This window comes from Pempheris klunzingeri, chromosome 15 (assembly GCF_042242105.1).
Source record: "Pempheris klunzingeri isolate RE-2024b chromosome 15, fPemKlu1.hap1, whole genome shotgun sequence".
NCBI classification, from domain to species: domain Eukaryota; kingdom Metazoa; phylum Chordata; class Actinopteri; order Acropomatiformes; family Pempheridae; genus Pempheris; species Pempheris klunzingeri.
In genome coordinates this window covers 12,079,473-12,105,696 of record NC_092026.1, presented here as the reverse complement: position 1 = coordinate 12,105,696, position 26,224 = coordinate 12,079,473, and the positions used below count along the sequence as shown (strand labels likewise).

General features: G+C 41.8%; 1 protein-coding gene across 2 annotated transcripts; it reads right to left on the bottom strand.

The window, feature by feature from the left end:
- Positions 1-258: 258 nt before the first annotated feature.
- cables1 (Cdk5 and Abl enzyme substrate 1) lies at positions 259-20,520 on the bottom strand. 2 transcript variants are annotated; one of them, XM_070845150.1, is made up of 10 exons: positions 19,811-20,520; positions 12,680-12,751; positions 12,455-12,547; positions 11,214-11,291; positions 7,375-7,480; positions 6,350-6,506; positions 6,081-6,184; positions 3,325-3,431; positions 2,942-3,149; positions 259-2,115 (listed from the first exon to the last, which is right to left on the bottom strand). In XM_070845150.1, the coding sequence occupies exons 1-10, from the start codon at positions 20,401-20,403 to the stop codon at positions 1,975-1,977; spliced, it is 1,659 nt and encodes a 552-aa protein (XP_070701251.1). In that variant the 5' UTR covers positions 20,404-20,520; the 3' UTR covers positions 259-1,974. The 2 variants fall into 2 exon arrangements, with proteins under 2 accessions (XP_070701251.1, XP_070701252.1); XM_070845151.1 differs by lacking the exon at positions 11,214-11,291.
- Between the last annotated feature and the right edge of the window lie 5,704 nt (positions 20,521-26,224).

Sequence of the window (26,224 nt, the reverse complement as noted above, 5' to 3'; positions counted from 1 at the left end):
CCGATTGAGGTGGTTACATGAGCCATTTTTATTCTGATTCCTGTCATTAGTGGAATATCAGGTTCCGTGTAAATGCATGTCACACTCCCACACTAACGATCAGTACATCTGTTGCTGTGATGTGATGTGATGTGATGTGACACCATAATTGACTTCACACTACAGAGCTTCACATAAATTCTAATTAAGGTCCAATCGGTTTCTGTTCACTCAATACACACTAGATTCAGGCGGAGCAAAGACATGTCGGGGTCTTGGTTTGATTGAACAAGCAAAGCAATTTATTTACAAACATACACAGGTAATAAGTGTCGCCCATGAGTCTTTCCTCACCGATTATTTAGTGTGCATCTTATCGCAAAATCTTTGGGCTTGCAAACAGAAATAAGCTCAGTATTCTTGTCAGCTTAAAATCAGCATAATCATTACTTTTCTCATCATACTTTTGGGTTAATGTTGTGATCATTTCAACAACAATACCATCAATACTTGGAGCAGCATTAAATACCATTTCCTTCTTGATTTCGATGGCCTCTCAATACTCTGTGGTATTGTGTGATACAATATCATGGTAATAAAAACAAGAAAATCAAGTTGAGATGCATGCCAAATAAATGGAATAATACTTTTTAAATTGGTCACATTGATTGTTAATTTTCAGTGGTTTTTTTTTTTTATACATTTTATATTTCAAATAAATGCAAATTCAAGTTATATGCAAATGATCCATGATTGATCCCTGTAGGGATCTCGTTTTGATTTTTCTCCCCCTCAGAGAGGTCAGAGGTCAGGCCAGCTAAAGTGTCGCCCGTAGCCCGTAGGGACTCGGTGTCTTTCTCAAGGACAGTGGGGAAAACAATTACTGTCACAGAGTCTTCCCACATCCTCAAGGTGACATTTTCTCATAACACTGGAGCACCTCGCTGCTAATCCTGATCATGACTTAATGGCATTTTTGCACTCATTAACACCTCTTCAAAATACCTTCCTGAACCCATTATAGCACTGTAAATGTGCTAGCAATACACTCTAACATAGAGCACGGGTAATTCGACACTGATAAAAGTGGGTCTGGTCTCCGTGAGTCCGTAGCAAGCATTTGACTGGTAGAAAATGAATGGAATACTTCAGTGAAAATAGGAAGTCCCATCATGTCTTCAAGTACCTGTGTACAAACAATCATTACTATTCATGCGGATAGTTGTGGCTAGAAAATTGTGAAGAAACCATAAGAGAGAAAAACAATTCAAAAAGGTCCATTCAAATGACTTGGTGCTTATGAACACAGCTTATTTTTCAGGGTTCGTTCCCAAGCTCAATAAAAGTCTGAAAAAAAAAAATGCCCCCCTTCCCCCACGTGTCTCACAATATTCAAAAAGTGCACTTTTAAGACGATGACTTGCGAATGAGTCACTCTGGGGAACAGAACTCCAGCCAAAACCAGCCACTTAAAAAGGCTTTTGTTTAAATTTTATGCAGGTCAGGAGGCAACCAATCATACCAAAGTTTACAAGGAGGAGATTAATGGAAAGAGATGATAAAAATGTTACAATCATCGGTTGCCTGAACTGAGAAAAGAAGTTCACCATTAGATTCAAAGCTCTCTTAATCAACAAGAGAGGTCTAAAATATACAAAGTGAAGATGAAGACGTGAAAACATGCAAACTGGAAAAACAGCTCGTTTGCAGACAGTTGAACCCTTTCTTTCAGAAGTCCGAGTAGTGATGATGAAAGTGGAGGTCGAACAATGGTGAAAAGTTTTAGAAATGCGTGTCCCTTTGGCTGACTTAGTGTCTCTGAGAGGAAGGAGAGTGTTGTTGGTAGTGATGAACGGCTGCCATTGGGTGACTGCCAGCGGTACCTTGGGGCTGTCAGACGGGGACGAGGGGGCGAGAGGTGGGAGGATGGATATGGTGGGAAGCGGAGGATCAGGAGGAGAACCTGGTGGTAGTCCTCCTGATGGGTTACTAATGCTAGGAGGTCTGCAGCAGGCGTCTGTAGTGGGGCATGATCTCGTGTTCAGGCAGGTGCAGGTTGAACTCTAATGCCACCAGGACAGGGAACTCGAAGGCTATCAGCTCTCTGCGGTTCACTCTGAACCTCTCTTCCAGTTTCTGCCAGAGAAAAATGACAGTTTAAATTAAACAATATAAACTGCTGCACTCCTAAATGTTTCTCAATGACGCATAACAATAACTGTGATTTTTGTCTGACCTCCAGTGGTTCTCAGGTGACTTCAAACTGGTGTTACGTTACTCTTAAAAATCTGTCTCTCACAAGACCCTAAATTGTTCAAAGTGCAATACAAATTCACTAGATTTCCCCTCAAAAGGTCAGGATCTTTTCAGGAATGATGATGGTAGAGCATGTGAGACTAATTTCGCGACAAATGCCACTTACCATCTTTGGCATTTGGAAGCCACACAACTGGTAACATCAGGTCCTGTTTTTAAGTAAATACTAGATCCGACACTTTCATGATATTGAAAAGTATATTTCTCTTACAGCTTTAATTTTTTTCAGACTGTACCTGCAGTACTCTTTGCTGCCTTCATTTCCATTTTCTTAGTATTCCTTTTTGTGCAGTTTGTCTTCACTGTGTCCTGTCTGCTTAAAATACCCATCAGCAGGCATATCTGGTATCCTCTATATCTGCTTTTTAACCCCTGGTGGTATCATTCCATGCAAATAATTTTATTTTGTCATGGTCTTTGCTGTTGACACATCTGTCCCCCACCCCCAGTAGATTTTCTTGTGGCACTCACAGTGTTGAAAATAAATAGTGTCCTGGTTGGTAAGAATAATTCACAAATGTCACCATGGTGAGCAAACTGAGTGAACTGACCCTTTAATCTGGTGCGATCAGAAGACACAAGTCCCCATCAAAGTATGACCGAGGCACAAAATTGTGATTTTTTTTGGGCGAGTGAGGAAACTTACATCTATCAGGAGCTTGACCTCGTGTTTCTTGAGATCACCGCCAATTTTGGCCGCCAGAAGAACACAAGCTCCAGCACAGAGTTTCCGATTCTGCTTGTTCAGTTTGCCTTGAAGAACGAGTTTTTCAAAGTAGACGAAAGCCATGGCCACCGTCGGTTCCTCATAACCACATTCATCCTGGGCCAACTTTTTTATCTCCCTTTTCAAGCTGCAGGGACGAGAAAAAGCAGAGAACGAGGAAGGAAAAGAGAGAAAACATCAGGGGAAAGATTGAGAGGTAAAACAGGCCACGGTGAACTTAAATCACAGGTTTCGTCATCTTTATTGGAAAGAAAACTTGACATCGCTAACACAACATAAGACACATTTTCTGTCTGTTTTACCTTCTAATCTTGCTGAGTGTGAGCCTTATGTGGGGGAATTTCTCCTTGAAGGTTTCGTTCATGTCCTTCTTGAGGTCAGAGGGTTTGACGTATTCGATGACTGTGGTCTGAAAAGAAAAACCAGATGGTGTCAGAGTGACCACACTTTCAGCGCTGAGCAAGGTGACTGGATCCTCACACACTAGTGTTGGATTCCACTGTCTCACAATGAAGCCTCACAGAGAGCTGGTGTTACTCATGTAACTTGAAGGATACGTGCGGTGATATTCTATATTTGACTTATTGTTAACAAATCCCATGAAAAGACCAGACCCCACAGTGGATTGATCGTACAAAGACACATCCTACTGTGTGTGTCCAAAGCCTGCTATAGCTAATTCCTCTGTGCCATAGAGCGCCATTGTTGTCCAGAGACCATTAAAAACATCAGTGAGCCATACTGCTCACAAAATGTGTATCAATCCTCCACTGAAAATAGTCCCAAGCAAATTCTACAATTAAAAATGATATACTCTTATTCAGTAACTTTGCTATAAACCAGCTGTTTTAAAAAAAAAAAAATACTGAGGTTTTTGGACTTAGGTGGTTTAGACATATGGATGTATGGATGTTGAAAAACATTTAAAGATGTATTAATACCACATTGCTTTTTCATAGAAATTGGTGATGACAAAAAAAGCTTTTTCTTGATTCACTTAATTTGCTTGCTAAAAGGTTAGTAATAACGACATTCACAAATTCCTTATATATATGCACATGTCAAAAGAAGTCAGACGATCAACGACATGGGGTTTTAACAAAAAAAATGAAACAAAAAATGGAGAGTGAACAGAGAAATGATTGAGTAAACAAGAAAACAATTACACAAGCCATCTATGTATTATGGTTACCGACCAACTTCCTGGTTCAGCTTTGACCTAGTACACTTGCCGTAGCTGTACCCGTCAGATCATTTCCAATATTTCAGCTGCACTCGTTTTAGTTTGACCTCCAAACCGCAAGTCTGATTATCTAAAACACTTAATGTGGCTGACTGTATATATTTATTTGCTGAAGTATTTCCTTTTGTTCTGCTTTATTCCTTTTATCTCTCCCTTTTCACCTTCACACACTATCACTGTGGTCCCATATTAGATCAACGGCTCTGGTGTAGAGCTGCAACAATTTGTCCATTAATCAGTGGTCAGTTGGAATAAAGTTAATTGGCAAATTGAATTGTAACAGCAGTCATTTTTCCAGTGACGCATTTGCTGGTTTCAGCTTCAAACTAGTCAGGATTTTCTTCGTCACATATGACAGTAAAGAAAATATTTTTGGACTTTTGGACTGTTTAAGACTTCACCTTGGGCGTACAAAAATCTAGAGACATTCTATTGACATTTTTCACATTGCTGATGATGCCAAATGTACAAAAATAAGACCAAAGTTGTGAGAAAATGGAATTTATCTAGAATAAAGTGTCCACTGAGTGTGAGTGATTAAGTAAGGACAGACTATGCAGCGGTGCTAAAAATATATGGCTGATTATATGCATGACCTCAATATGCATGTATGGTATTGCAGTCACTGCATGAAGTGTGAATAATGGCACGCACACTGAACCCCATTGGATACTGATCATGACCCATGAAGGAGAACGAATGCTTATCAATGGTCGTAGCCCTGAGAAATGAAGATAAAGCAGAACAGCACTGACTTTGCATGACAGACAATATAGACTACTATGACTATGACTCCCACTAACTTAAGTTACCAAATAAAAACATTTCATTATTCCATGTTTTTACTATTACACAAATCTACAAGCCACAAAACATGGGGTTTCCTTATTTTATATTCATATTCTACGTCATACTAGTTTCCTCCTGTTTTATGCTCCTGTAGAGCATAAAAAAAGCCCCAGCCTAAACTTGAAAGTTCAGTTAGTCGTGTCTCCTAAGCAGCCTGTGTTTAACCAGCGAAATGCTGAGAATTTACTGGTTCCATTCCTGTAGTAAACACAATAGCTATTGTTGTGAGACGCTGGCTTTTGTAATTGGAGGAAGAGAAAAAAAACACATAGCCTGGCCTTGACTGAGCATTTCAGCTATGTCAGTCCTTGTTGTGTATTCTGCCAGTCTCCGTAACAAAAACAGAGCCCGAGAAAGAATGAGGTGGGAGTCTAGTCAGGTTTGTTTTTCCTCTCCCAACCACGATAAAACATCCGCTCTTTTCAGGAAAAAGTGCGAGAGTGATTAACGCTGAGACAAACACTCCACTAACTCTGGCTCTGGTGAAGTGGCTGTTCAGGCCCACTACACTGGGATAAAGTATGCGTGTTCATTCAGGTCCCAAAGGTGGGAGAGAGTCTTGGCCAGTAGCCTTGCTGATTAAAACTGTCTGAAACATCCTCTTGGCTCCTTTTCAAAAACAGCTGATAAAATTTAGGAGGGTTTTTTTTTTTTATTTAGAAAGAAAGAAACTGTGGAGGCAGACAAATCTCTTCGCTGTGTTATTGTTTTTAGTTGTGGTGGGAAAACTGAGAACAAAAGGTCCATAATGACAAAAATAACCATTGAAAAAAAGCATAAACAGTGAGATATCGAAGGACATTTCAACAAAATATGTCAAAACAGAGATCTGTTTCAGAAAATTATGTCCCAAACGAAGGCAACCTTTCCATCCAGCTCTCAGGAGGACAAGGCCACAGTTGCTGTTGTTACTGTTGTTGCTGTAGGGATGATGTGTTATGATGTGCAGCTTTGGTATTTTCTCACCATGTAGGAGGGGAAGATGAGGACTCTCTTGTGTTTTCCACATGGCCACTGCGGGTCATCCAGCAGATTGGGGTCGTACTCGCGAAAGTCCCCCAGGTCATTCCCTGCCACAAGCACAAACACAACAACAGAAGCTGAGCCAGAAGCTGACATTTGCACTACATCTTTTCAAATAGAAATAAACTGGATAATGAGGAGAAAAAAAAATAAAAAATACACGAAGACATAAGATTCATAATGAGTTGAGTACTTGCTGGCAGTTAACCAACCTGTGTCCAAGCTGCTCTGGTTGCTGTTGGCTCGGCCCAGACTGAGGCTTCTATGGCTGGCGTTACGAGACTGAGAGAAGGACGAGGTGGAGTCGATGGTGTTCCTTCGACCACCCAGCACATTGGTGGGATATAGAAACTGGGTGTAGGACACAGTCTGCAGGCACAGGTGTAGTTACAATCAACTATTCAACCCATTAATAGGCATTTTATACTGCAGCATTTTGTCAAAGCAGGAAAAGCACAGGTTGTACTTCTAACATTGTTGATGGCTCAGTTTTCTGAAGTGTCCCAGTATCATACCAGTGAGCCAGCATGCACAATAACAGGAGCCTGGAGCTGACTGGCCTAAATTGAACGCAGTTATTAATAACGTGATTTATTACGCTTGGGGTTTTCCTGCTATGGCATGTCAAAATGTCGCTAGGAAAAAGGCCTGTTACCTGGTTAAAATATGCTAAATATTGCATTGATCTGATGGCACCCTCTTGCCTAATACTGCACATGTCCGAGGTTATTTTCTTAATTTATAGCGCAATGTTCAAGATGGACAGTTTTGTATTTAAAGGCAAGTCATGTTGCTGACAGGTAGCAACTAACAAGCTAGTGAGTAAAATGTGATTAAGCACATTTAACACACGCATGAATGAGAAAATAGCGTGGAAAATTGTTTATACAAGTATTCCTTTAGGCGAGTCTTGTAGATAAATGTTATATATTAACCACTTTTCAAGTTGTTGAAAATAAGTACTGGTGAAAGCTTCCCAAACACTCAATGGGAGTAAATCAAAACCCATGTACACATACTACCCATAATACTTGCAGCGATTATAATCACAATGACATATAATTGTGCTCACTAAGGACAGATTATACACAATTTTTTGTTCTATTTTGTGTGGATTGGTGTTTCAAAACAAAGGAATAGTCCAAGTGAGTACTATTGTCTTATAGTCATCTTGTTATCAATAATGATAAGATTATTATACTCCCCTCCACACAGCATACTTCTGCTGGCTTCTCACCTTTCCATCAGCTCCTAACTCCACTCCCTCCAGGCCGATCACCATCTCCTTGGCACTGACACCTCCTGACGGGTGTCGCTGACGCCCTCCTTCCAGCTTTACATCCCTAATGAGCACAAGTCCTTTAGAGCTTTCAACGTACAGACCATCCTACAGCCTCTTTCCAACTCCCATTCCTTTCCTTAACAACCTCGCTGAGACCTGCTCTAGTTCACCTCTGCGTCTTTACCTCATGGATAGACCCTGTATCGATCTACACTAGTCAGCTGGCCTAGTTTCTGTAATTGCCCCGTGTCTTTGGGTGTATCTCAGGGCAATCAGAAATAAAGAGCACCCTTGGGAGGCACGACGGAGGAGAGTCCAGTTTCGTTCTAGCAGGCCAGTCTGCTGCTGCCTCACCAGTGCCTGAAATGCCATACTGCAGTGGGAGATTTGCAGGAGGCCAAATGCTGAAGTAGAAAACAGACGGCTTGAGAGTTAAGTGTGTCATAGTGGGGCAAATAGAGGAGAGCCTTCAACTGAGCACATTAAGAATTGGCCAAATATTCTCGTAGAAGGTATAGTAGACTGGAGGGATGTGCCCATTAAGTCATATTTAATTGGCATGTCTGGAAGATAAAACACGGCAAACTTAATATCAAAATATACAAATTAAAGTCATTGTTGGTTACTGCTATGATTTAACTTCTCTTGATGATTTTAGGTCACTGCCACTGGAGGATAATGAGCGTGTGCACTGACTGCCTGCGGTCCACTTTTTTCACGCTGCCTTACTGAATAACTCATACCAAAGAGGTTTTGGCAAGCTGGAGACGTTAATTCTTTCCAGCAATTTAAGATTTGTGATTAAAAGATCAGTGGAAAACAAAGGCCGAATTGCCTTTCATATTTCCAAACTAAAAACAGAGAAATTATTTATGTGCTAAAATGTACGGCGGAGAAATGTGTCCTGGACACAAAGATATCCACCTGTGTTTGTGTAATATTAACTTCAGCCTTATTTTAGCTCAATATTTGCATTTTGGTGAAAGTTCAGAATGACAGCAGGCGTTAGATCGTAACACTGACTTGTTTTTGTTCTCCTTCTTTAATCTTCCCTCGCTCTGTCTTGTCTTTCTGTTTAAAATGGTGCCCAAATAAATACAAGGAATGACACAGTGGGCCCTCACATGACTCCACTGGTGTTTTGATGACATGGTGGGGCCAATCTGTTATAATGAAAACAGTGTTAGCTAGCAGAAAGGCACGTCAGGACACAATGTTGACAGATGCATCACGGACATAGAGATCCCCAGGCAGCAGACGTCTTACAGAACGGTGGAGATTAAATAAAAAGGGAGAAACATAAGAGACTGAAAGCTTTCTAGGGAGAGAGCTTTTCTATGAAGCAATCGAAAAGATGAGTTGTGCGCTTCATTCTGCTGAGAATAAGAGGAAATGAAAGGAAATCATAAGGAAAGCCAACACTGCTTTAGTAACATGCATGAATAGGAATCACTGGCGTTAAACATCTGTTTGTTAGTAGTGTTATAATCTACGCAAAGTCATGCCCTGCAAAATGTTTCTAAATCTAGGATCAGGCAAACTGAGATTAATATCATAATGACTACACTAAAATTGATCTTACAGCCAAATGCTTTACAGCTCACATTCACAGTTCAGGGTTGGGTTGACTGGCCTGGAAGAATATGCCCCCACAGTCTTGCCCAAGTTTCATCCATAAGCATCCATAAATGACACTTTATTCATCCCTGTGAGGAAATTTGTCCTTTGCATTTGACCCATCTAACTTTTCTCCCTGGAAGCCAACTTCAACTACACTCCCGTGCCAGGAGCATTACCTAACATGCATGTGTTTTAAGGTCAGAGACGCTGAAGTATATTAAGGAAGCCCATGCCAACACAGGGAGAACATGCAAAGTCCACACAGAAAAGCCACAGTCGACCCTAGTGGGAGATTGAACCCAGGACTATCTAGCTGTCACAGAGCGGCCCCATAAACAGATTTTAGTCAACGTGGGTTAATGTTTTCCTTCCCTTAAAGGAGTAGTTTGACATTTTGGTCATCACACCTATTCACTTTCTCACTGACAGCTGGATGAGAAGATCAGCACTCTCGTGTCTGCTGGCTAAATATGTAGCTGGAGCCAGCAGACATGAAGCAGGGGAAAACATTTAGCCTGGCTCTGTCCAATCTAGGGTTCAAAAAGTCCACCTACTTGGCACATTTCTCTTTTTATTCTGTAGTGTGAAAACATCAAACTGTAAACTGTTTCTACTTTTGGCATTGTTTATAATTTGGACTTCCACATGACATTAACCAGTTTATATTCATTTTATACCTGTGGTCAACCTGTTTATTGATAATCTTTATTTTTATATTTTGTTTATATGTGCATATATTCATGGTTTCACGAGGGGTCCCTATAAAATCAAAAATTGCAATTTTTATTTTGGGCTTTAGATGTGCTGGTTGGCAATTGTATTTACCTTTAAACAAAGCCAGGCTAGCTGTTTCCCTCTGCTTCCAGTCTTTATGCTAAGCTAAGCTAGCCATTTCCTGGTTATAGTTTCATATTCAACAGACAGGTTGGAGAGTGATATCAATCTTTCCATTTAACTCTTGGCAAGAAAGTGAACTAGTGCGTTTAGGTGTAGGTTGTAGAATTATTTCCCTTGAAGTTCTTTCGGGACCGCACCAGGCTGCAAAATTTGGCATTTTTTGTTCATGGGGCATTACTGTAGTTATGGTGCATATTAAGACAGAAAGACAGAAGAATGAAGAGGAAAGAAAGAGAAAAATACATGCATTCAGCAGTTTGGGCCAAGTCGTCTAACAAAATGTTGTTTTGCAGTTACAACAGTTGGCGAGGCAGCCAAAGTTCAACTGTTAACTGTCAATTAGCAGCAGTGAGCAGTCAGATGTGCTTATTGGATAGCCCTGGGGGTTTATTAACCCTTGACCTTGCACTGATTGGCTGGCTTAGGAAATTCCACAAACGGATTGAGCCTTTTATGCTCTTCACTAAGCCATGGTGTGAGGCTTTTCTTTCTTTGCATTGTGTTCTCTGGTGTTTATCTGTCCCTTTTCTCTTTCACTTCCTCCAAAACACACCGTTTCATGTGACTGGGGTGTTGGAGTCAATGCCGTACCAGAGCTATCCCCATGCAAGCCAGGTCGGTTCCCATTACATAGAGCCTTGCATCGCTTTTAAATAGGAAACAAGCATCATATACAGCCAGAGATGTTTTCTGTTTCAGCGCCAAGAAAAGTAAACTGTAACCCGAGCAAAGAATTAACAGAAATAGTTAATTACAAACTGTCATGAGTGCATGCAGTGCACACAACAGAAACTTGAGTCGTCCAGCATCATGGATAATTAGACCGAAGACAACACATGAAAATAATTTAAGGGCTATATTTTCTAAATCTAAGAAGAGCAGGAACCCTGGGAAGGTGAATCTTAAATGCTAAATAGCAAAGCGAGCAATAGTTGCAACACACAAAATGGGTTGACTTGAACAAAAAGATGAGTGCCCAAAAGCCATTGGAGCCATTATGGGGAAAGCAACACAAGCAACAAGCACTGGGCTAAAATATAGTCGAGGTGTATTTGAAATGAAGCCATTGAAGCCCATTTCAGCCCACTGTTTATTTATTCATCAAATATTAATGGTAAAAAAATGCATCCACCAAAACCAACCCTTAACAATGTAAGCACCAGTCAAAGGAGAGTACATCCACAGAAAGAGAGGGATGAGAAAACAAAGGGAAAGAGGGAGCACAAGCTGGAGGAAGTTACAAAGTTACAAGGTTCAGCATGCTGTAGGATACATACCCTGCTTGGCTACAATCTCGATAGGGCAGGACAGAAAATACACTATAGAGGGATCTTCTGCCACTGATAAGGACTATCCTATAAAAACAAAATGGTAAACAAGCTAATCAATAACTATCCGACAAGAGGTTAAAGTTGGAGAGAGTGTGCAGTAAAAATAAGGATGAAGAGAATGAGCTGAAACTTCAGTACGAGTGTGTGTGTTTTTTTTTTTGTACTGTAGCACATGTAGCATGTAGTCAGTGGTTTGGGGGCAACAATGATGCATTTTGTTACAAGATGTTATTCTGCCTAACCTGCCTTGCACTCAAACATACGTACAGAATCCAATCAGAGATGTTTCCCAGTGACCAGATGTCAAAAGCACAGAGGGAAGAATGGCTCGCACTTTCAGTAACACTACAACAACCTCAAGTGTGAGTCCTGTAGAATCTTACTACGCAGCCAACTTCAACTTCAGGACATAAACGCAATGTGAGTCATTGGTGTGGATATGAGGAAAAACAACTTTGCCTGTCAGACTTCATTAAACAAATAGAGCTTATCACCTTTCTACACTGTCTACACGTGATACTGTACTAACTTACACACATCTGCTTCTTCATATCAACCAAATGTTCAATAGCAGACTAACAAATATATGTACACTGTAAAAATCTATTGTACTTACAGTATTTGCTCAAAAAGCACCAAACTTGACACCAACAAACACCCTAACAGAAGCTGAACTGACTTATATGTCAAACACTAAGGATGCGACATTGATAATAATGAAAATCACCTGAATACTTGAGACACACTCCCTAGGTCTCCAGGCCCGAAAAAACCATCTTTCCTTTGATTACATTCTTCACATCCACTCAACATTAACACCACTGTGCCAGCATGTTTCTGTTATTTGAGGATTTGTGTGTGCTGCGTACGTGCTCACGGAAACAATGATATGTGATTTAGCTTTTAGCAGTCACGAGTGATTTCAGGGTGTAACTCCACAAAATTTAACAGTGATTAAGATTGAAGTAAAATTCAGATTCTACTCAATGTAAGTGGAGAGGATTCTCAGTCAGTTACATTTAATTTGTAAGTCAGAATGACATGCAGTGTGTGGGCCAGGTCTGCTTGCCTACGATGTGGCTTGTAATGTGAGAAACATCCAAACAGCAGTTCATTGACTGGGGCATCCTGCCATTATCCACTGAGGACTTGTATTGACTGAGGGATGGCGTTGTTTGCCTTCATACCTTCCACTGCGCATATCATGTTGCCTCATGTTCTTTATGAAGTGGATCTTCTTGAAGCTCTTTGGCCGGGGTGAACCCGATAGGGTTCGGCATCTAAAATGTAAAACAAATATCAGTAACTCAAAAAAAACAGGAAAACCATGCCTGAGGGATGTGTTACACTGTCTTAGGTTAGACACAAAACATAGCAACGGCAAAGGGTGGTACATGTGTGGAGTTTACTACCTGCGTAGAGGAGCATTCTCCTCAATGTCCTCTAGCGTTTCAAGCGAAGAGCGCTGAGAGATGAGTCTTCGTCTGGGAAGACAGAGGGAAAGGTTGAAGTTATGGGGATATGAAGAAACATCATCACACCAAAAACACAGGGCCAACTGTCCTTCAGCAAAACAGCTTTTAGGAGAACATCCATCCATTATCTATACCGCTTATCCGTCAGGGCTGCAGAGGAGCTGGAGCCAATCCCAGCTGATTTCGGGCGAGAGGCGGGCTACACCCTGGACTGGTCGCCAGCCAATCACAGGGCCTTTTAGGAGAACAGACTCTGGTAAAACAATAATAATCCTGTAGGTGATTTTTTTTTTTTTGCCACAAACATGGACACATGGCCCTGCAAAGCAATTTGATTAAAAGGCACGACCCTAAATCAAAGTGAATTCTGCCGCAATACCTGAAATGGCAAGAGTGGGCACTGAAAATCCATCCATTTCCTCACAAATTGAAGTCAGTTTAGCTTTTAAAATAAATCAAGGTATCAGCATTCATAACGCTGCAAATCTCCATTAACCTAATTAGTGCAGAGCAAGGGGTCAAGAAGTCGAACAAAGCCGCCATCGACCTCACTGTCACCCATCACTCATTTTATTTTCTATTTGGTAACAAGTAGGGTTGGATATTGTTTGAAAATGTTTGATATTTGTTCCAATAACATAACCAGGTTAAAACCATTTTATAAATTTAAGAACACATACAACACTGATCTGCGGGTCTGTGTTAAATAAAGAAAATAGAGATAATGTTTTCTAAAGTTGGAAAGGTTTCTTGATTTAGACAAGGTAGTAGTAGTAGTAGTAGTAGAAGGTCTGATTCCCAGCCCTGGAACAAAGTGTTTTGTGTGGTCACTGACGATCTTGGAACAAAGGTCAAACAATAGTATATAATTATCACCTGTTTCTTAAGGTTCTGTAGTTTATTCACAAAAACAAGTCTTGGACGGTTGAGTTATGACTGTCAATGCCACTGTGTGCCTGTGTGGTCAAAGATTACTATTCAGTCTTACGTAGATCACAGAGAAATTTGCAGGATCAGAGCTGCTAAGAGGATAACGAGCTGCCTCTGCGAGCACTTTGTGTAACACATTTAGTCACAGATGGCCTTTATTTCACACTTTAGTTTTCACGACTCAACAGGCTAATTCTGCTAGGCCCTTTTCATGATCGGCTGCCAGTTTAAGAAACAAACCCACATGTGATTGCTAAGTATGCCTGAACTGTTCCAAAATTACCTTGTAATTGAATGTTTAGCACCACAATAACAGCATAATCCAGCTCATTAGTCAGCCACATTTAAAGTAGTGGAAATGAGCACAGTGGTCAAATAACAAAAACGAGACACATTCGCCCGAAAGGTCGATCTCTCATCAAGTAGTAAATAAATCTGCAGCAGCCTGCAAACAAATGATGGTTCACAGCATGCATACACTGTATCATCTTGGAGTTTTCACAATTCAAAATGTGTTGTAATCTGTGGACCCTGCAGCATTAAGACAAGCTGGTGATACTTGACCTGACCCACCCGCTCTTCACTGAGCATTTCAGCCAAAGGGGGAGATGGCGGACCGTCAGACTGAGTGTCTGGTTAATAAACAACAAAAGATTAACAAAAGATGGCTCTGTCCTTGAGGATCTCCCAGGGTTTAAACCAACACAAGCAGAGTGAGCACTGTATACTAGAGGAGATGGGCTGAGTTAAGTGTTTAAACGAGGAGTCAGACTGAGGAGGCAGACAAGGAACCGAGAGCCACTACACTGGCTAACCTTCTGCACTAAATATTATGACCCTAAAGATCATTAAGTGGAGGAAGCACAATGGGCAGCTGACATTAACACGGCCTCTGCTAGTGTGAAGCGAAAGGGTCATATTGAAGGGTCGTGACCCCTGCCTGAAGGTCAGATGAGTGGGATCATGTGATTTATGGTCTTATGTCATCATTCTCCTGTGACAATCCTTTTCTTTTCTTTCTACTTTTCTTTCACTTTGACACAGTTTAGGTTATTTCAAGGTGCTTCCGTATTTTGATGCATTTAGAGATGAAATGATTATTTTGCATGTAACATAACATCGTGTTTGGAGAAAGTAAAAATCTGACTCGTCCAAAAGTGACAAAAAGAGTGTCTGTGTGATGTAAACTTAAACATGCACTAAACAATATTTTTACATGAACAACTGATCAAATGACTGTGTAATGTGAAAGGTGCCTATTGTAGTATCAAACCCACAGAGTATCACCACTGACACAGTTCTCCTTAGCTCTACAGAGCACCTTAGATTTTTTTTTCAGCTTTTGTTTCTAGTTTTACAGGCTGCAACTTTACTGTTTTGGCTCAGTCTCACTATATGCAGCAGGGAGTCATTTTGAAAAAGCACAAAAGCCCTGATAGACCTTCTGTATGCTTCTCACCCAGCCAGAAACAAAGTTAGCATCTGGCTGGTGAACAGAGTAGGACATTTAGCACCTAAAGAGCCAGAGGAGGGAGATGGTGGAGACCAAAACAGAGCTAAAAAGGAGAGTATATCTTAGTTTTACATTCACCAGGTGTCGAAAGGGGTGCTAATATTTCTGTGTCTGCAGGATATGTAAATAGGCCACAGCTTGCTAATATTTTCATCATACCAACTTCATAAATAACTAATATCTCAGTACAGCTTATTGCACTGGCCCCAAGTGGCCATAAGAAGTCAATTAACGCAGGTTTATATAGGTGTAGGTTTGGACTTTATTCACATTCTAATATGCACACAACAGTAATTGCTTACTATAATTATTCCTCCGGTCCTGACTTGTACTGAGCAATAATGCATCATTAAGCTGATGCTTAAATGAGACATCAGCAGTCTGATGAAGACAAATCAAGTGGGTGTTTTCCAAAGCATCTGTCTTTTTAGTACAAATTGCATCTTTAGGTTACCTTTGCAGACTTTCCTTGCAGAGCTGCAGTGGAGGGGTCAAAACACAAAGATGGAATTTCACACTAAAAAGTTTGCAACTCTGGAAGCCAATAGCTCGAAGTACATCTAGGTTATTACTGAGAGTATTGAATTCAGACAGACAAAAAAAGTCTAAACTTGTTCTTTAACACTGTGTTACACTGTATCCACAAATAGTGCCAAAAACGAAAAATCCTCTTATTATAACCATCTGTCTCCATTCCTTATGACATTTTTGAATTTTTCCATTCCAAATCTAAGTGAATTGTTACTGTTACTTCAAAAATCATTCACCAGTTGGCCGAAAGAAATGTTTCCAGTTTGTGTGGAGATACAAATGAACTGTGAGGACTTTGATCCAGGCACTGTAGATGAACAGCACCAGCATGACGTGTTTTTAATGCAAAAGATGTTTTCCAGGCCAGTACGGGTCCTGGAAACAATAACACAGGCCAGGCCACTCATTCACAATCAGTTTCAACCCAGTCTGACATTAACAAGGACTGGTCAGAAGCTTCTCAGAAGTCTTGTTATAAATAAGTGGCAAAGGAGCAACAACAAACATCCTTCAATATCTCTGACACAATTCCTGCTATTGTTGCGTCAGCTGATTTTGTTTGAGCGCGTTTCATAAATATAACCCATGTACCATTAGGCTATTTCTCCTGCAAACACAATGTCATCCGCTTGTAATGAAAAGTGTTTCAAGAAGCTATTGATAACCCTGCCTAGTGGTCCCATGCAATAAAGCTATAAAACCCAAGTGGATTATTTAGATGTGGCGATTTAACAGTATCGCACGTATGCCCCGTTGGCAGCTTGCCACAGGACATGGTCTTTTACTTTGCCGGAGTGACTCTGAGTGGAAATAAATGTAATTTTCTAGGGGTTTTTTTTGCACAAATACAAGCCAGGCAAACAGAAATGTGATTATTCAGATTAAAAAAAAAAGTTCCAGTCAGAGCAGCTCTGACCCTAAAGCACACCAGGAGTATGAACTGGACGTATCAGCAGATTTGGAAAATAAAAAGGGAGGTTTAAGAAGCAGAGGCACTAATAAAATAGCTCTGGTGTCTGCAACAGCAATATATGACACTATTAACTGTTCGAAGTGAGAAACAGAAGTCATGATGTAGAAATTTAACCCCGGGGTCCAATCTGAAACTGCATTAAGCAAAACCCACACTGAACCCCCTTACTCTTATTCTTGGAGTTGCTTTTTCAGTCAAAAGTGTTTGTTGACAGCTCAGACATCGAGAGACTCTGTGAAGGAAAATGAAGCATTCTTATATAATCTTGTGATTATGCCAAGCATGACCTCAGCGAGCAACAATCAACCTCATAAACCATAAGTATGTGACCCAATCGCACAAAACTCCACAGGACCATTATGATGGCTTGTGCTGCTTGTTTTCCAGCCACAGCCTCTGCTGCCTCATGCTAAAAAAATCTTGTTAAAATACTGTACAGTGCATGACTCTGCACTACTTAATGGTGGTGGGAGCCGGACAAAAAGGCTCTGACAAGACTTAACCTGCCTTTGTTTTAGGGGGGACAGGAGGATGAAGTGAAAATAGCTCTACACCTTAGGCAGACAAGACCAGATGGTAACAGGTATGCTATATTTAAATCGCAGCTCTTGGCATGCTGATTCACGATGAATGAAGGCTGAGGAGTGGAGGGAAAGCTGAATACGAAATCATCCATCACTTTCATGCAGTAGATTCTGATGAGGATATGGTCTGAAACAGCTTTGGCCTCAGACAGTCTATTTTGGCGACACATCAGAGGCTCTGCGACTTCCTGAATGGGAGCAGGACTGAAGGCCAAAACTCTGAGGGGAGAGTGTGTCTCTAACGCCCCTGGGAGAGGAAGTGGAGGACAGAAAACACAGCGCATGGAGGGCCAGGCTGCTTCTCAGAAAGCCTGGGCATCCTGCCTCTCCCAGCCAGGGACCTCTGGACACGTTTCCACCAGCTGCCCTCAGAAAACAAACCAGGCACTGTGCAGAGCGCTCGTCTGTCTGCGCGCCGGTGGAATATGGCCGCGCTCCATCAACAGGTTGCTTACTTCTCAACATTAGAATTCGTTTTGTGTGGACGTCCTCCAAGCACATTCCAAAAGCAGGGTACAGTCAGGGTTTAACAGCCTCATGCTGTACGTACACTGGCTGAGCAACAGAGTGGCTGAGTAGAAATGAGATACCAGACAGGCAACACTGTGGATGGGGCTGGGTACTGAACCTCAGCGCTGTTTTGGTACCAATAGAACATAAAACATTGAAAAGGGCATTGAAGCTGTTGGGGAATGTTTCGAGCATAAAGTATATAATTTTTTTTGACAATATTTGATACTTTAAGGACTTCCCATCCACGTTGGCTCAAAGGTTGAGAACAGCTAGTACTGGGCCTTGTGGGGAGACTGCTCTGTGAGCTGCTGTCCTCGAGGTCAAGGATGAACCTTTAATCTTGACTTTAAAAACAACGTGAACAAGAGGTCCTTAAAATGCACAGGAAAAATGAACATTTATACAAATCTACACTTCCATGACAACTGGTCAAGCACCATCTGTTGACGACGACTATGTGATGTGATCCGACAATCCACAATAGCATCTAAAGGGATTTTGTGGTGAGAGTTTTTACCCTTTATTTTGCGCCTGAGCATCACTTAAACTGTGTTTATTTCTGAAGCAGTATCTCACTGTGTTGAACTTTGTGCCTCATTGTGAGCTGCTTCCGTTGTTTTGTTGATTCCCTGTACTTTTTCATGTCAGTGCTCTTAATTATGTTGGAAATGTTATATAACTTCTTAACTGCGCTTCTTCCAATTCAAGAGGTACAGATTAAGACTTTCGGAAGCTGTTAGTTTGTCAGTGCACTTTCCATGAGGTCAGGAAGGGGAACTAAATGCGTATTGAGTGTTTCGCCATGAAGCAGAGCTTCCTGAGAAGTCTGCCAGCGGCACCAGACGGAAGGGACCATTTGGGTAAGAGAGGTGCTCTGAATGGAAAGCAGAGCGGAGAGGATTTGACAGCAGGTTCTGACAGTGAGAGGACCATCTCACAAATGTTGCTGACAGCCGTCCTGCTGCGAGACAAGACCCTCACAACTCTCCTCGCGCCTCGAATGCAAAGACAAGACAAGTGGACAAATAAAAGACATGGAGCAGCAAGCCCCTGTTGTATGTTGAACATGGGTGTAGAGTTACAGGATGTTAACGGAGGAGAGGGAGACAGCAGGTGCGTGCCAGGTTTTGGAACGGCATTCACTAAAAATAATTTGAGGTCTCATAAAGTCGACAAAAGAGCATGTGCGCAAGTACGAAAAGAAAGAAAACAGAGACAAAGAAAGAAACTGATGAGGTGTGCTGATGCCTTCCCTCTCCAGGGAAACTAGGTTACAGCTCTGCAGCTGCTGGACCTGTGATCATACTGTATCTAATCTGTCCCCATGCAGACCAATGAGTCAGAAGGCTACAACCACCTGCACGGAGTAAACATACAAACGGCTGAACTTCACCCTCCTGCTGCGTATTGTTGGGCCTGGACAGTCTGTGTTGCTTAGAAGTGAAAATTGTACCTTTTGAAAACAGCTGACTGTTCAAAGAAAAACTGCAAGAAGACTGAACCAAGAGTTCATTCATTCAGGTCCAAAACAAAAAACACTTAACACACTGGAAGTTCTAAATACAAGTAAATCATGTTTTACACCTTCACCTAATACCAACAGATTTGCCATATTGTGGGATGCACATGGAAACCTGCTTCTCTACTCAAATTCAACTAATGAAACAATAATTTGGCTGCAACTGTTGGCTGCAGATGATCATCAATATAAAGCAACAAGGTAAAATGCAGTTTAGGGTTTTTCAGTGGTATCTCATTGGAACTAATAATGATCTTTACAGGGTTGATGGGTGATTTCACTAAACATGCTCCTGTGCATGCTTGCAGTGACACACTTTATACATATTTTTTGGGGGGGCTGTGGGGTGGGGGAGGGCATGGTTGAGTTTTTGTTTGCCTCGCTATGATCGCATCATTGTACAGTTTAACGACCTGAGACTGAGCACATCCTGCAGACATCATCTCTACCCCGATCACACTGCACTGCACGTTCCCAAACACCAGAACAGTCACCGCACAGTTACCTTGACCTCTGCAGCTCTATGGCAGAGTTGGCGATCTGTCCGCCCTCCAGGCAGTAGTTCTGGGAGCTTTGCCTGGAGTAAGGGGCAGGTAGGATTCCCTGAGTGTACGTCTGCAGCCTCCCTCTAGTCGAGGCAGGGACCGCGGAGAAAGGCGGGCTGAACGTCGAGGGCACGAAAGCGTCTCCCTCCGCGTCTGCGCCCGCCGGGGAAGCTGGGGGACCCGTCCCAAAACTGGCCCGACTGCTGGCGAGGAGAGCCTGGTTTGCAAAAGCGAGCGCCTGGGCGGCCGTGGTCGCAGCCGCCGCCGCCGCAGCAGCAGCGGCGGCGGCAGCTCCGGCGGCGCCAGCGGCTCCGTACGCAGAGCGCTCCGGAGAAACCAGGCTGTGTCTAGTCCTAGCTTCGAGCGAGTTATCCCCTTCGTTTTGATCGTCTGCATCGTCTTGCACGGGTCGTCCATCCAGAGAAATGTTGCTAAGAAAAGACAGCGCCGCTTGCCTCCTCCTCGGGTCTATGCGTTTCCGCGTATGCTCGATACTGGAGTGCTTGATCTGTAGCGTGGCTGTGGATGTGTTGCTGCTCGTGGCAGCCGCCATGGTCCACTCCCAGTGATCCGAGTCCCCGCTGCAGCGATCTTACCTTGCTGACATTAATATTGTGTTAATCGTGCTTGTGTTGGTGAATGGTAGTGGCCTGTCTTTTAAGTACATGCGTTTAACTGGGTGAAAACAGGCAGGTCACGTGTGTGCAGTATTGTGGCAGCACAGGGGAAATTTGGACCAATGGGTGGTCAGGAATACATGTGTTTTTTTTTTTTTTTTTCCCTACCTTTTCCTGACTGCTGAAGCCTCCACTGGCTTCCCTGACACTGGCTGCCAACATTACACAAACCAAGCACGTTATCTCTAATTCAATTTGACCTGCAAGAAACTAATGGACAGGCAACATTTCCTTTTCCATCAATTTGGACAATGCATTTCCTCGAGAGTTGTTTAACATAAATGGCACGGAAACTTTCTGCATTACAAAATTCATGCATGGCGAAAGAAAAGAGCTGCTTTCTTCCTCAATCAGCACAAAGGCGCATTTGTGTGCGCAATGATCAATGGGCGCTGACAGAGAAAGGGACCGACTCGGTTTGTTTTGAGAAAATAGATCATTTTCTGAACCGTGCGTGTCAGCATCTCTGCAGCAATTGCGCCATCTGTCTGTTTGATATGCACTGCGTGTGCTGTTTTTGGCCGTAACCCCATTTAACATGCCATCTAGTGGTTTTTATGTGACAGCCGTAGCAGCCCATGCAGGGGCATGGCCAGGAGGTTTTGATGAAGAGGCAGGTTTGCTGGATAATCAGGCTTTTGCCATGCCATGTATTGTATGAGCTTATATATGTTTCTCAAATTTAAGATACTGCTCATTCCCCAAATCAATTGTAACTTTGTTTGAAAAAACAAAATGGACATTAAAGCAGGACAAATACAGCCCAGACAAAATGTGTTTTTTTGTTTGCCCTATTTTGCCATCTCAGTTCTTAGAATAAAGTGATGTTAAACACTCCCTGCCATGGTTGGATTAAACTGTTAAGGGGCCCTGGGGGAGTAGAGTTTACTCCTGGCCCCCACTGACTCCAGTTGACCCCTGTTATGTACCGTGTTGCCGTGTTAAATGCACATGAACACATGTGGCAGCTTCTTCATACCACAGCCAGTGCTCAGGAACGAACCCAACTTTACTTAGGATTTGACATCATGTTAGCACGATTCAAACAAGCTTAATCATGTCCTGACTTAAAATTTAGACTGTCCACAAGACTGCATGATGAGGTAATAATGCAGGACCAGCCCTGGCATTATGATTTTGTTACAAATTAAACATCTAGCAGTAATTTGAGGACAATAACAAATCATTGTCAGTACTGTCACCACACTAGATCCTGGGTTGTCAAAGATACCAGGTCTTCTGATTTATAAATCTGCCATCTCAGCAATTATTAGCGAGCCTATCAATACAGTGTAGTTATTTAAAAAAAGATAGCAATGATCATCAATCATTCCAAATCTAATTCTATATACAGTAGGAGAATTTAGAAATAAAATGTTACATGTGCCTATGTTGCAGATGGCATTTAGAGATGATGAAGAGACATAGCTTGTAACAGAGGCTATCCTCCAAACCACAACACCATCAGTCCTAATTCCACATTATGGAATTAGTCCTGCTAAATGCACAAAATATGTTAAATCAAACCTGACATAAATAGACCCTGTTGACACATGAACATGCCTCTGTCAACAACATAGCACTTCTGTACCACTGGAGGTCTCTGTTGGACCTCAAATCTGCACTATGCAGCATTATTTCCTACATTCTGCAGTGCACAAAAGAGGACATTGTAACTATTGTTAATAAAGCCCCTGGGTGGATAAACATCAGAGTATCAGTCCCAAGTGTATGTGTACGTCGAAACCTGTCACTGACAGGTTTGAGGCACTGATGATGTATGATATCACTTTTTAATGATTTTAATCACACAACCCCTGAGGTTGTAGTGATGATGTACACAGGCACTTCTCAACTGCTGATTAATCTTGAGGTAATTGTTTTGTTTTATATATTGATTTTAACTATCTTGTGCACCCAAATAACCCACAAGATTTAAAAAGTTTTCACCGACATTCAGAGTTAGAATTCTATGTACAATGTATATCTACATTTAGCATTTAGCTCGGTATAAAAACTCCATACGCCTGCAGATCTATGCTCTGATGCCTTTCTGTAGTCAGCCTGGGCAACAATAAAGTGTAGGAACTGCAGGTTCTTTGGCCCCAGTTAATCTGAGCAGCCCATCAGTCCCTGCAGCGCCGCAGCAAAGACTCCTGCCCTCGGTGAGAAACACTGAGCTTCCTGTGTTTGTGTGAAGTTTCCTACTCATGAAGTACTTCAGCACCTCATTGTGAGGCTTCATGCACATGACTCTGCTATTACTTTCACATTGATTAAAGACAAACATGCCAGCGTGCATCATAAATCTTCCCTCACCGCTATAACAGATAGTAACACAATACCGCAGTCTCTTAATGGTTATAGCATCGTGCAGCAGTGCAATAAGCACGGCCCTTATAATGAAAGGAGAGGTTTGAAAGAAAAATGGGATTAAGGTGAGAGGAGAGAATGTGGAAGGAAAAGGGCAAAGATCAGAGACAACAATAGGGAAATAAAATTTGGTCATCCCAGTATTTATTGTTATATTAAAATCATGGAATTTCTTCCTCTCACTGGGAGAAACTCCCTGTCAGTGACGTACAATTGATGTTTCTGGAAATCCTCCGCCTGGGAAAGGTTTCACCCTTTTTTTAAATATATATATATCAATAACATTTTGAGTCATTGCAGGGTAGAGCAATTAAAATGCCTGCTGAGCTATTTCAGGGGTGCTAATGTGGCCGGCTGCCTTAGTTGGTCTTGTTGGGACACACTCTTTACATGCATATGTCACACACACACACAAATACAGGTCCAGGAAAGCACGACAGCATCACCTATAAAGAACCTTATCTCCATACTACTCCATAATAATATACTGCACAGTAGAAAATGTCTCCAATTTAGCAACCTTGTCATAACCAAGCCCCTCTACATAGGGTTTGCTATTATTTCAAATTTTGACGCTGAATTCTTCCATATTCCCCAGTGGAGAATAAAAAATTTATCAACATTAGCAGCCGTGGTCAGATTAGGTGTGTGTTGATGAAGGATTTAGATAAGAGCGAGTGTGTGAGGCCAGCGCTGAGCTCTCACACAGGGACAGCTCGTCTTAATGGGGCCGAGGTCTTATCAGAGGAATCAAAAGAGCTCCCTGAAGTTCACCTTGGTTTAATCGCAGGCTTTTGGATGACACTTATATGGCCCAGTGATGTACTCCGCAGAGAGTGAAAATCACGGGCAAGACATTTGGTCAGATGAAAAAACATTTCTGTTTGGATTCAGGCCATGGAGGGTTGATGAGACAACAATTCATCAAGGCTCAGAGGAAAATTATGTCGAAATACTCTGCACAGAAATATGCTTTCTTGCGTTCTTGCTGAGAGTGACGTGAGAAGCTTGATACCACTCTCATTTCGAGTAAATAATGTAGCTAAGGCCAGCAGCAGCTTAGTTTAGCACAAAGACTGGAAACATATAGCCTGGCTCTGTCCAGTGGTAACACAATCCACCTTCCAGCACCTCCAAAACTCTCTCTATATCTTGTTTTGTTTACTCCTCACAAAATACAAAGTCTACAGTTGGCATGTTGCTTTACAGGGGTTATGTGCCAGACTATTTCTTGGCGTGGAGGAGTGTTGTGACTTCCTGGTGCGTTGCCGTCAGTTACACTGCCAGGCAACTAACTCTCTAACTTTCTCTAACGTTGAACCGTACATTTAAAAGGGGGCAATATTATCAAATAAGCAATGTGTCTGCGTCTCCAAATCTTGCCATCTCAGAGTCTGCCTGTTTGTGCCTGACACGGACAGATATTCTTATCCTGGCTGCGCGTTAGTGCTGCTGTCAAGAGGGCAGGGCTGGTCGTGGTCGAGTCCACGTTTAGAGGAGGAGGCGACAGGAGGCGTCGAGAGGTGGTGGGGTCTGCGGTTGTGGCCTGGGATTGATGACTCTGTTATAGGTCGTGGGGAAAGAGCCCACCCGCGTGCCACAGCCCCCCAACATCAAACATGCCGTATTATGTTGATCTATGGAGATGGCTGGGCTGCACTTTCAACTGAGTCAGGCCAGGTCCATCAAAGGATTTATCTCTTCACAAGATTAAAGGGGGGCAAGGCGTCTGCCAAACAAAGGCTAACTCTGAGGGTCAGTCCAGGTCCTGAACTGAGAGATTTACACTGAGACAACCTTCAGATCGCAGTAAGACCCAGAGAGGGATATTTCACTCTCTGTGACGTCTGCCTTAAATCTGACAGCTTATAAATTCACTCAGCAGTTAGCTAGCATATATAATATACACGCATATATAATATGATTGTCCACCATGATTGATGAGTTATCCATGAATATGATTTTATTGTAAACAGCTCTTCATGCATGCATTGTTGGAAATGTTCAGCAGTATCATCTAACACTACAAACACATTAGCACATACAGTCCTCCGGCAGGCAGGGTTAAAGTTACTCAAAACCTCCTTTATATTTCTGACATGTTCCTGGCATCTTTCAGGATTCCACAGTAATGACGAAATCACTTTTTGGGAACATTAGGTTATTCTTTCATATTTCCTTTTAAATAGTAAGATGTGATCTATAGTTAATCTTGTGCGTGAAAATCTGAACCGCTTTAGTGCAAATTCATGTCACATCCAGTGACTTGTTCCTGTTGCTTTGACCTTTGCACTCCTTCCTATTAGTCACTTTGTAATGTTTTTAGTCTAGGAATGCAGGCCTGTTTCACTGTTGCACTTCTTGTAAGATGCCTTGGATAATTTAACAGCTAAATGCCAAAAACAAATGAAGAGAGAATTTCATGTGGATTAAAGGGTGAACATTAATTATTAACCGTGTGTCTCAGTTTACAGTAAATGGTCTTCCTCATCTTTTGTTCTTCTGCAGAAGCACATTAGCCAAATGCAGACATGAGAAACAATTCAACTACAACATTTTTTTTTTTTTTTTTTTTTGCAAGAATTTCCTACTTTTGTTTTTCTTTTAGACGAGTTTGCTCCTTTTAAAAGTATTAGCCAGTGTTTTTGGTAACATACTTTACTGTTTTTGTTCTGTCTCACAATGAAAACACTCATTTATATTCATTTGGAATTGAGTGGGTGAGAGACATAAAGTGGACCGGTGGCAAGATAGGATCGGGTGCTCTAGCTGGGACTGCGTGGGCTCTCACACATGAACATGGAGGTTTTAAACGAAGTAAGACCCGAACTTGGGCAATAAAGCCTTAAATCAGGGTAAAGCATTTGCAGGAATGTACACTCGCATACCTTGCAAGTCATTTCACATGGGAATATTTGTCTCACTTATAAAATCTGAGGTTGAGAGTGTTGGGTGATGTTAGTGGAGGAGTGAGATGAAGGGAAGAAAAGACTTTTATTTGAATTCTTCAGTTCCTTCCTAAGCAGTCAATCCATAATAACTATAAAGAAGACGAGAAATGTGACCTGTACTGAATTTTTTACACCTCATCATTAATAAAGCTACTACACTGTTTTGATTGGCAGCCTGCTGGCCATTGTCTAGTTCACAGATAACAGTGAGCATGATGAAAGACTGCAGCTGAGCTTTTTGCTACATGCTAAAAGCAGCAATATTGGAGAAATGAACAGTAGAAAGCAGAATTCATTTCTGCAGATGATGAACTTTGAATGTATTTATGCAATGAGCAAATATCACAGTCTTTATTCTTTGAGTGTGTGTAGG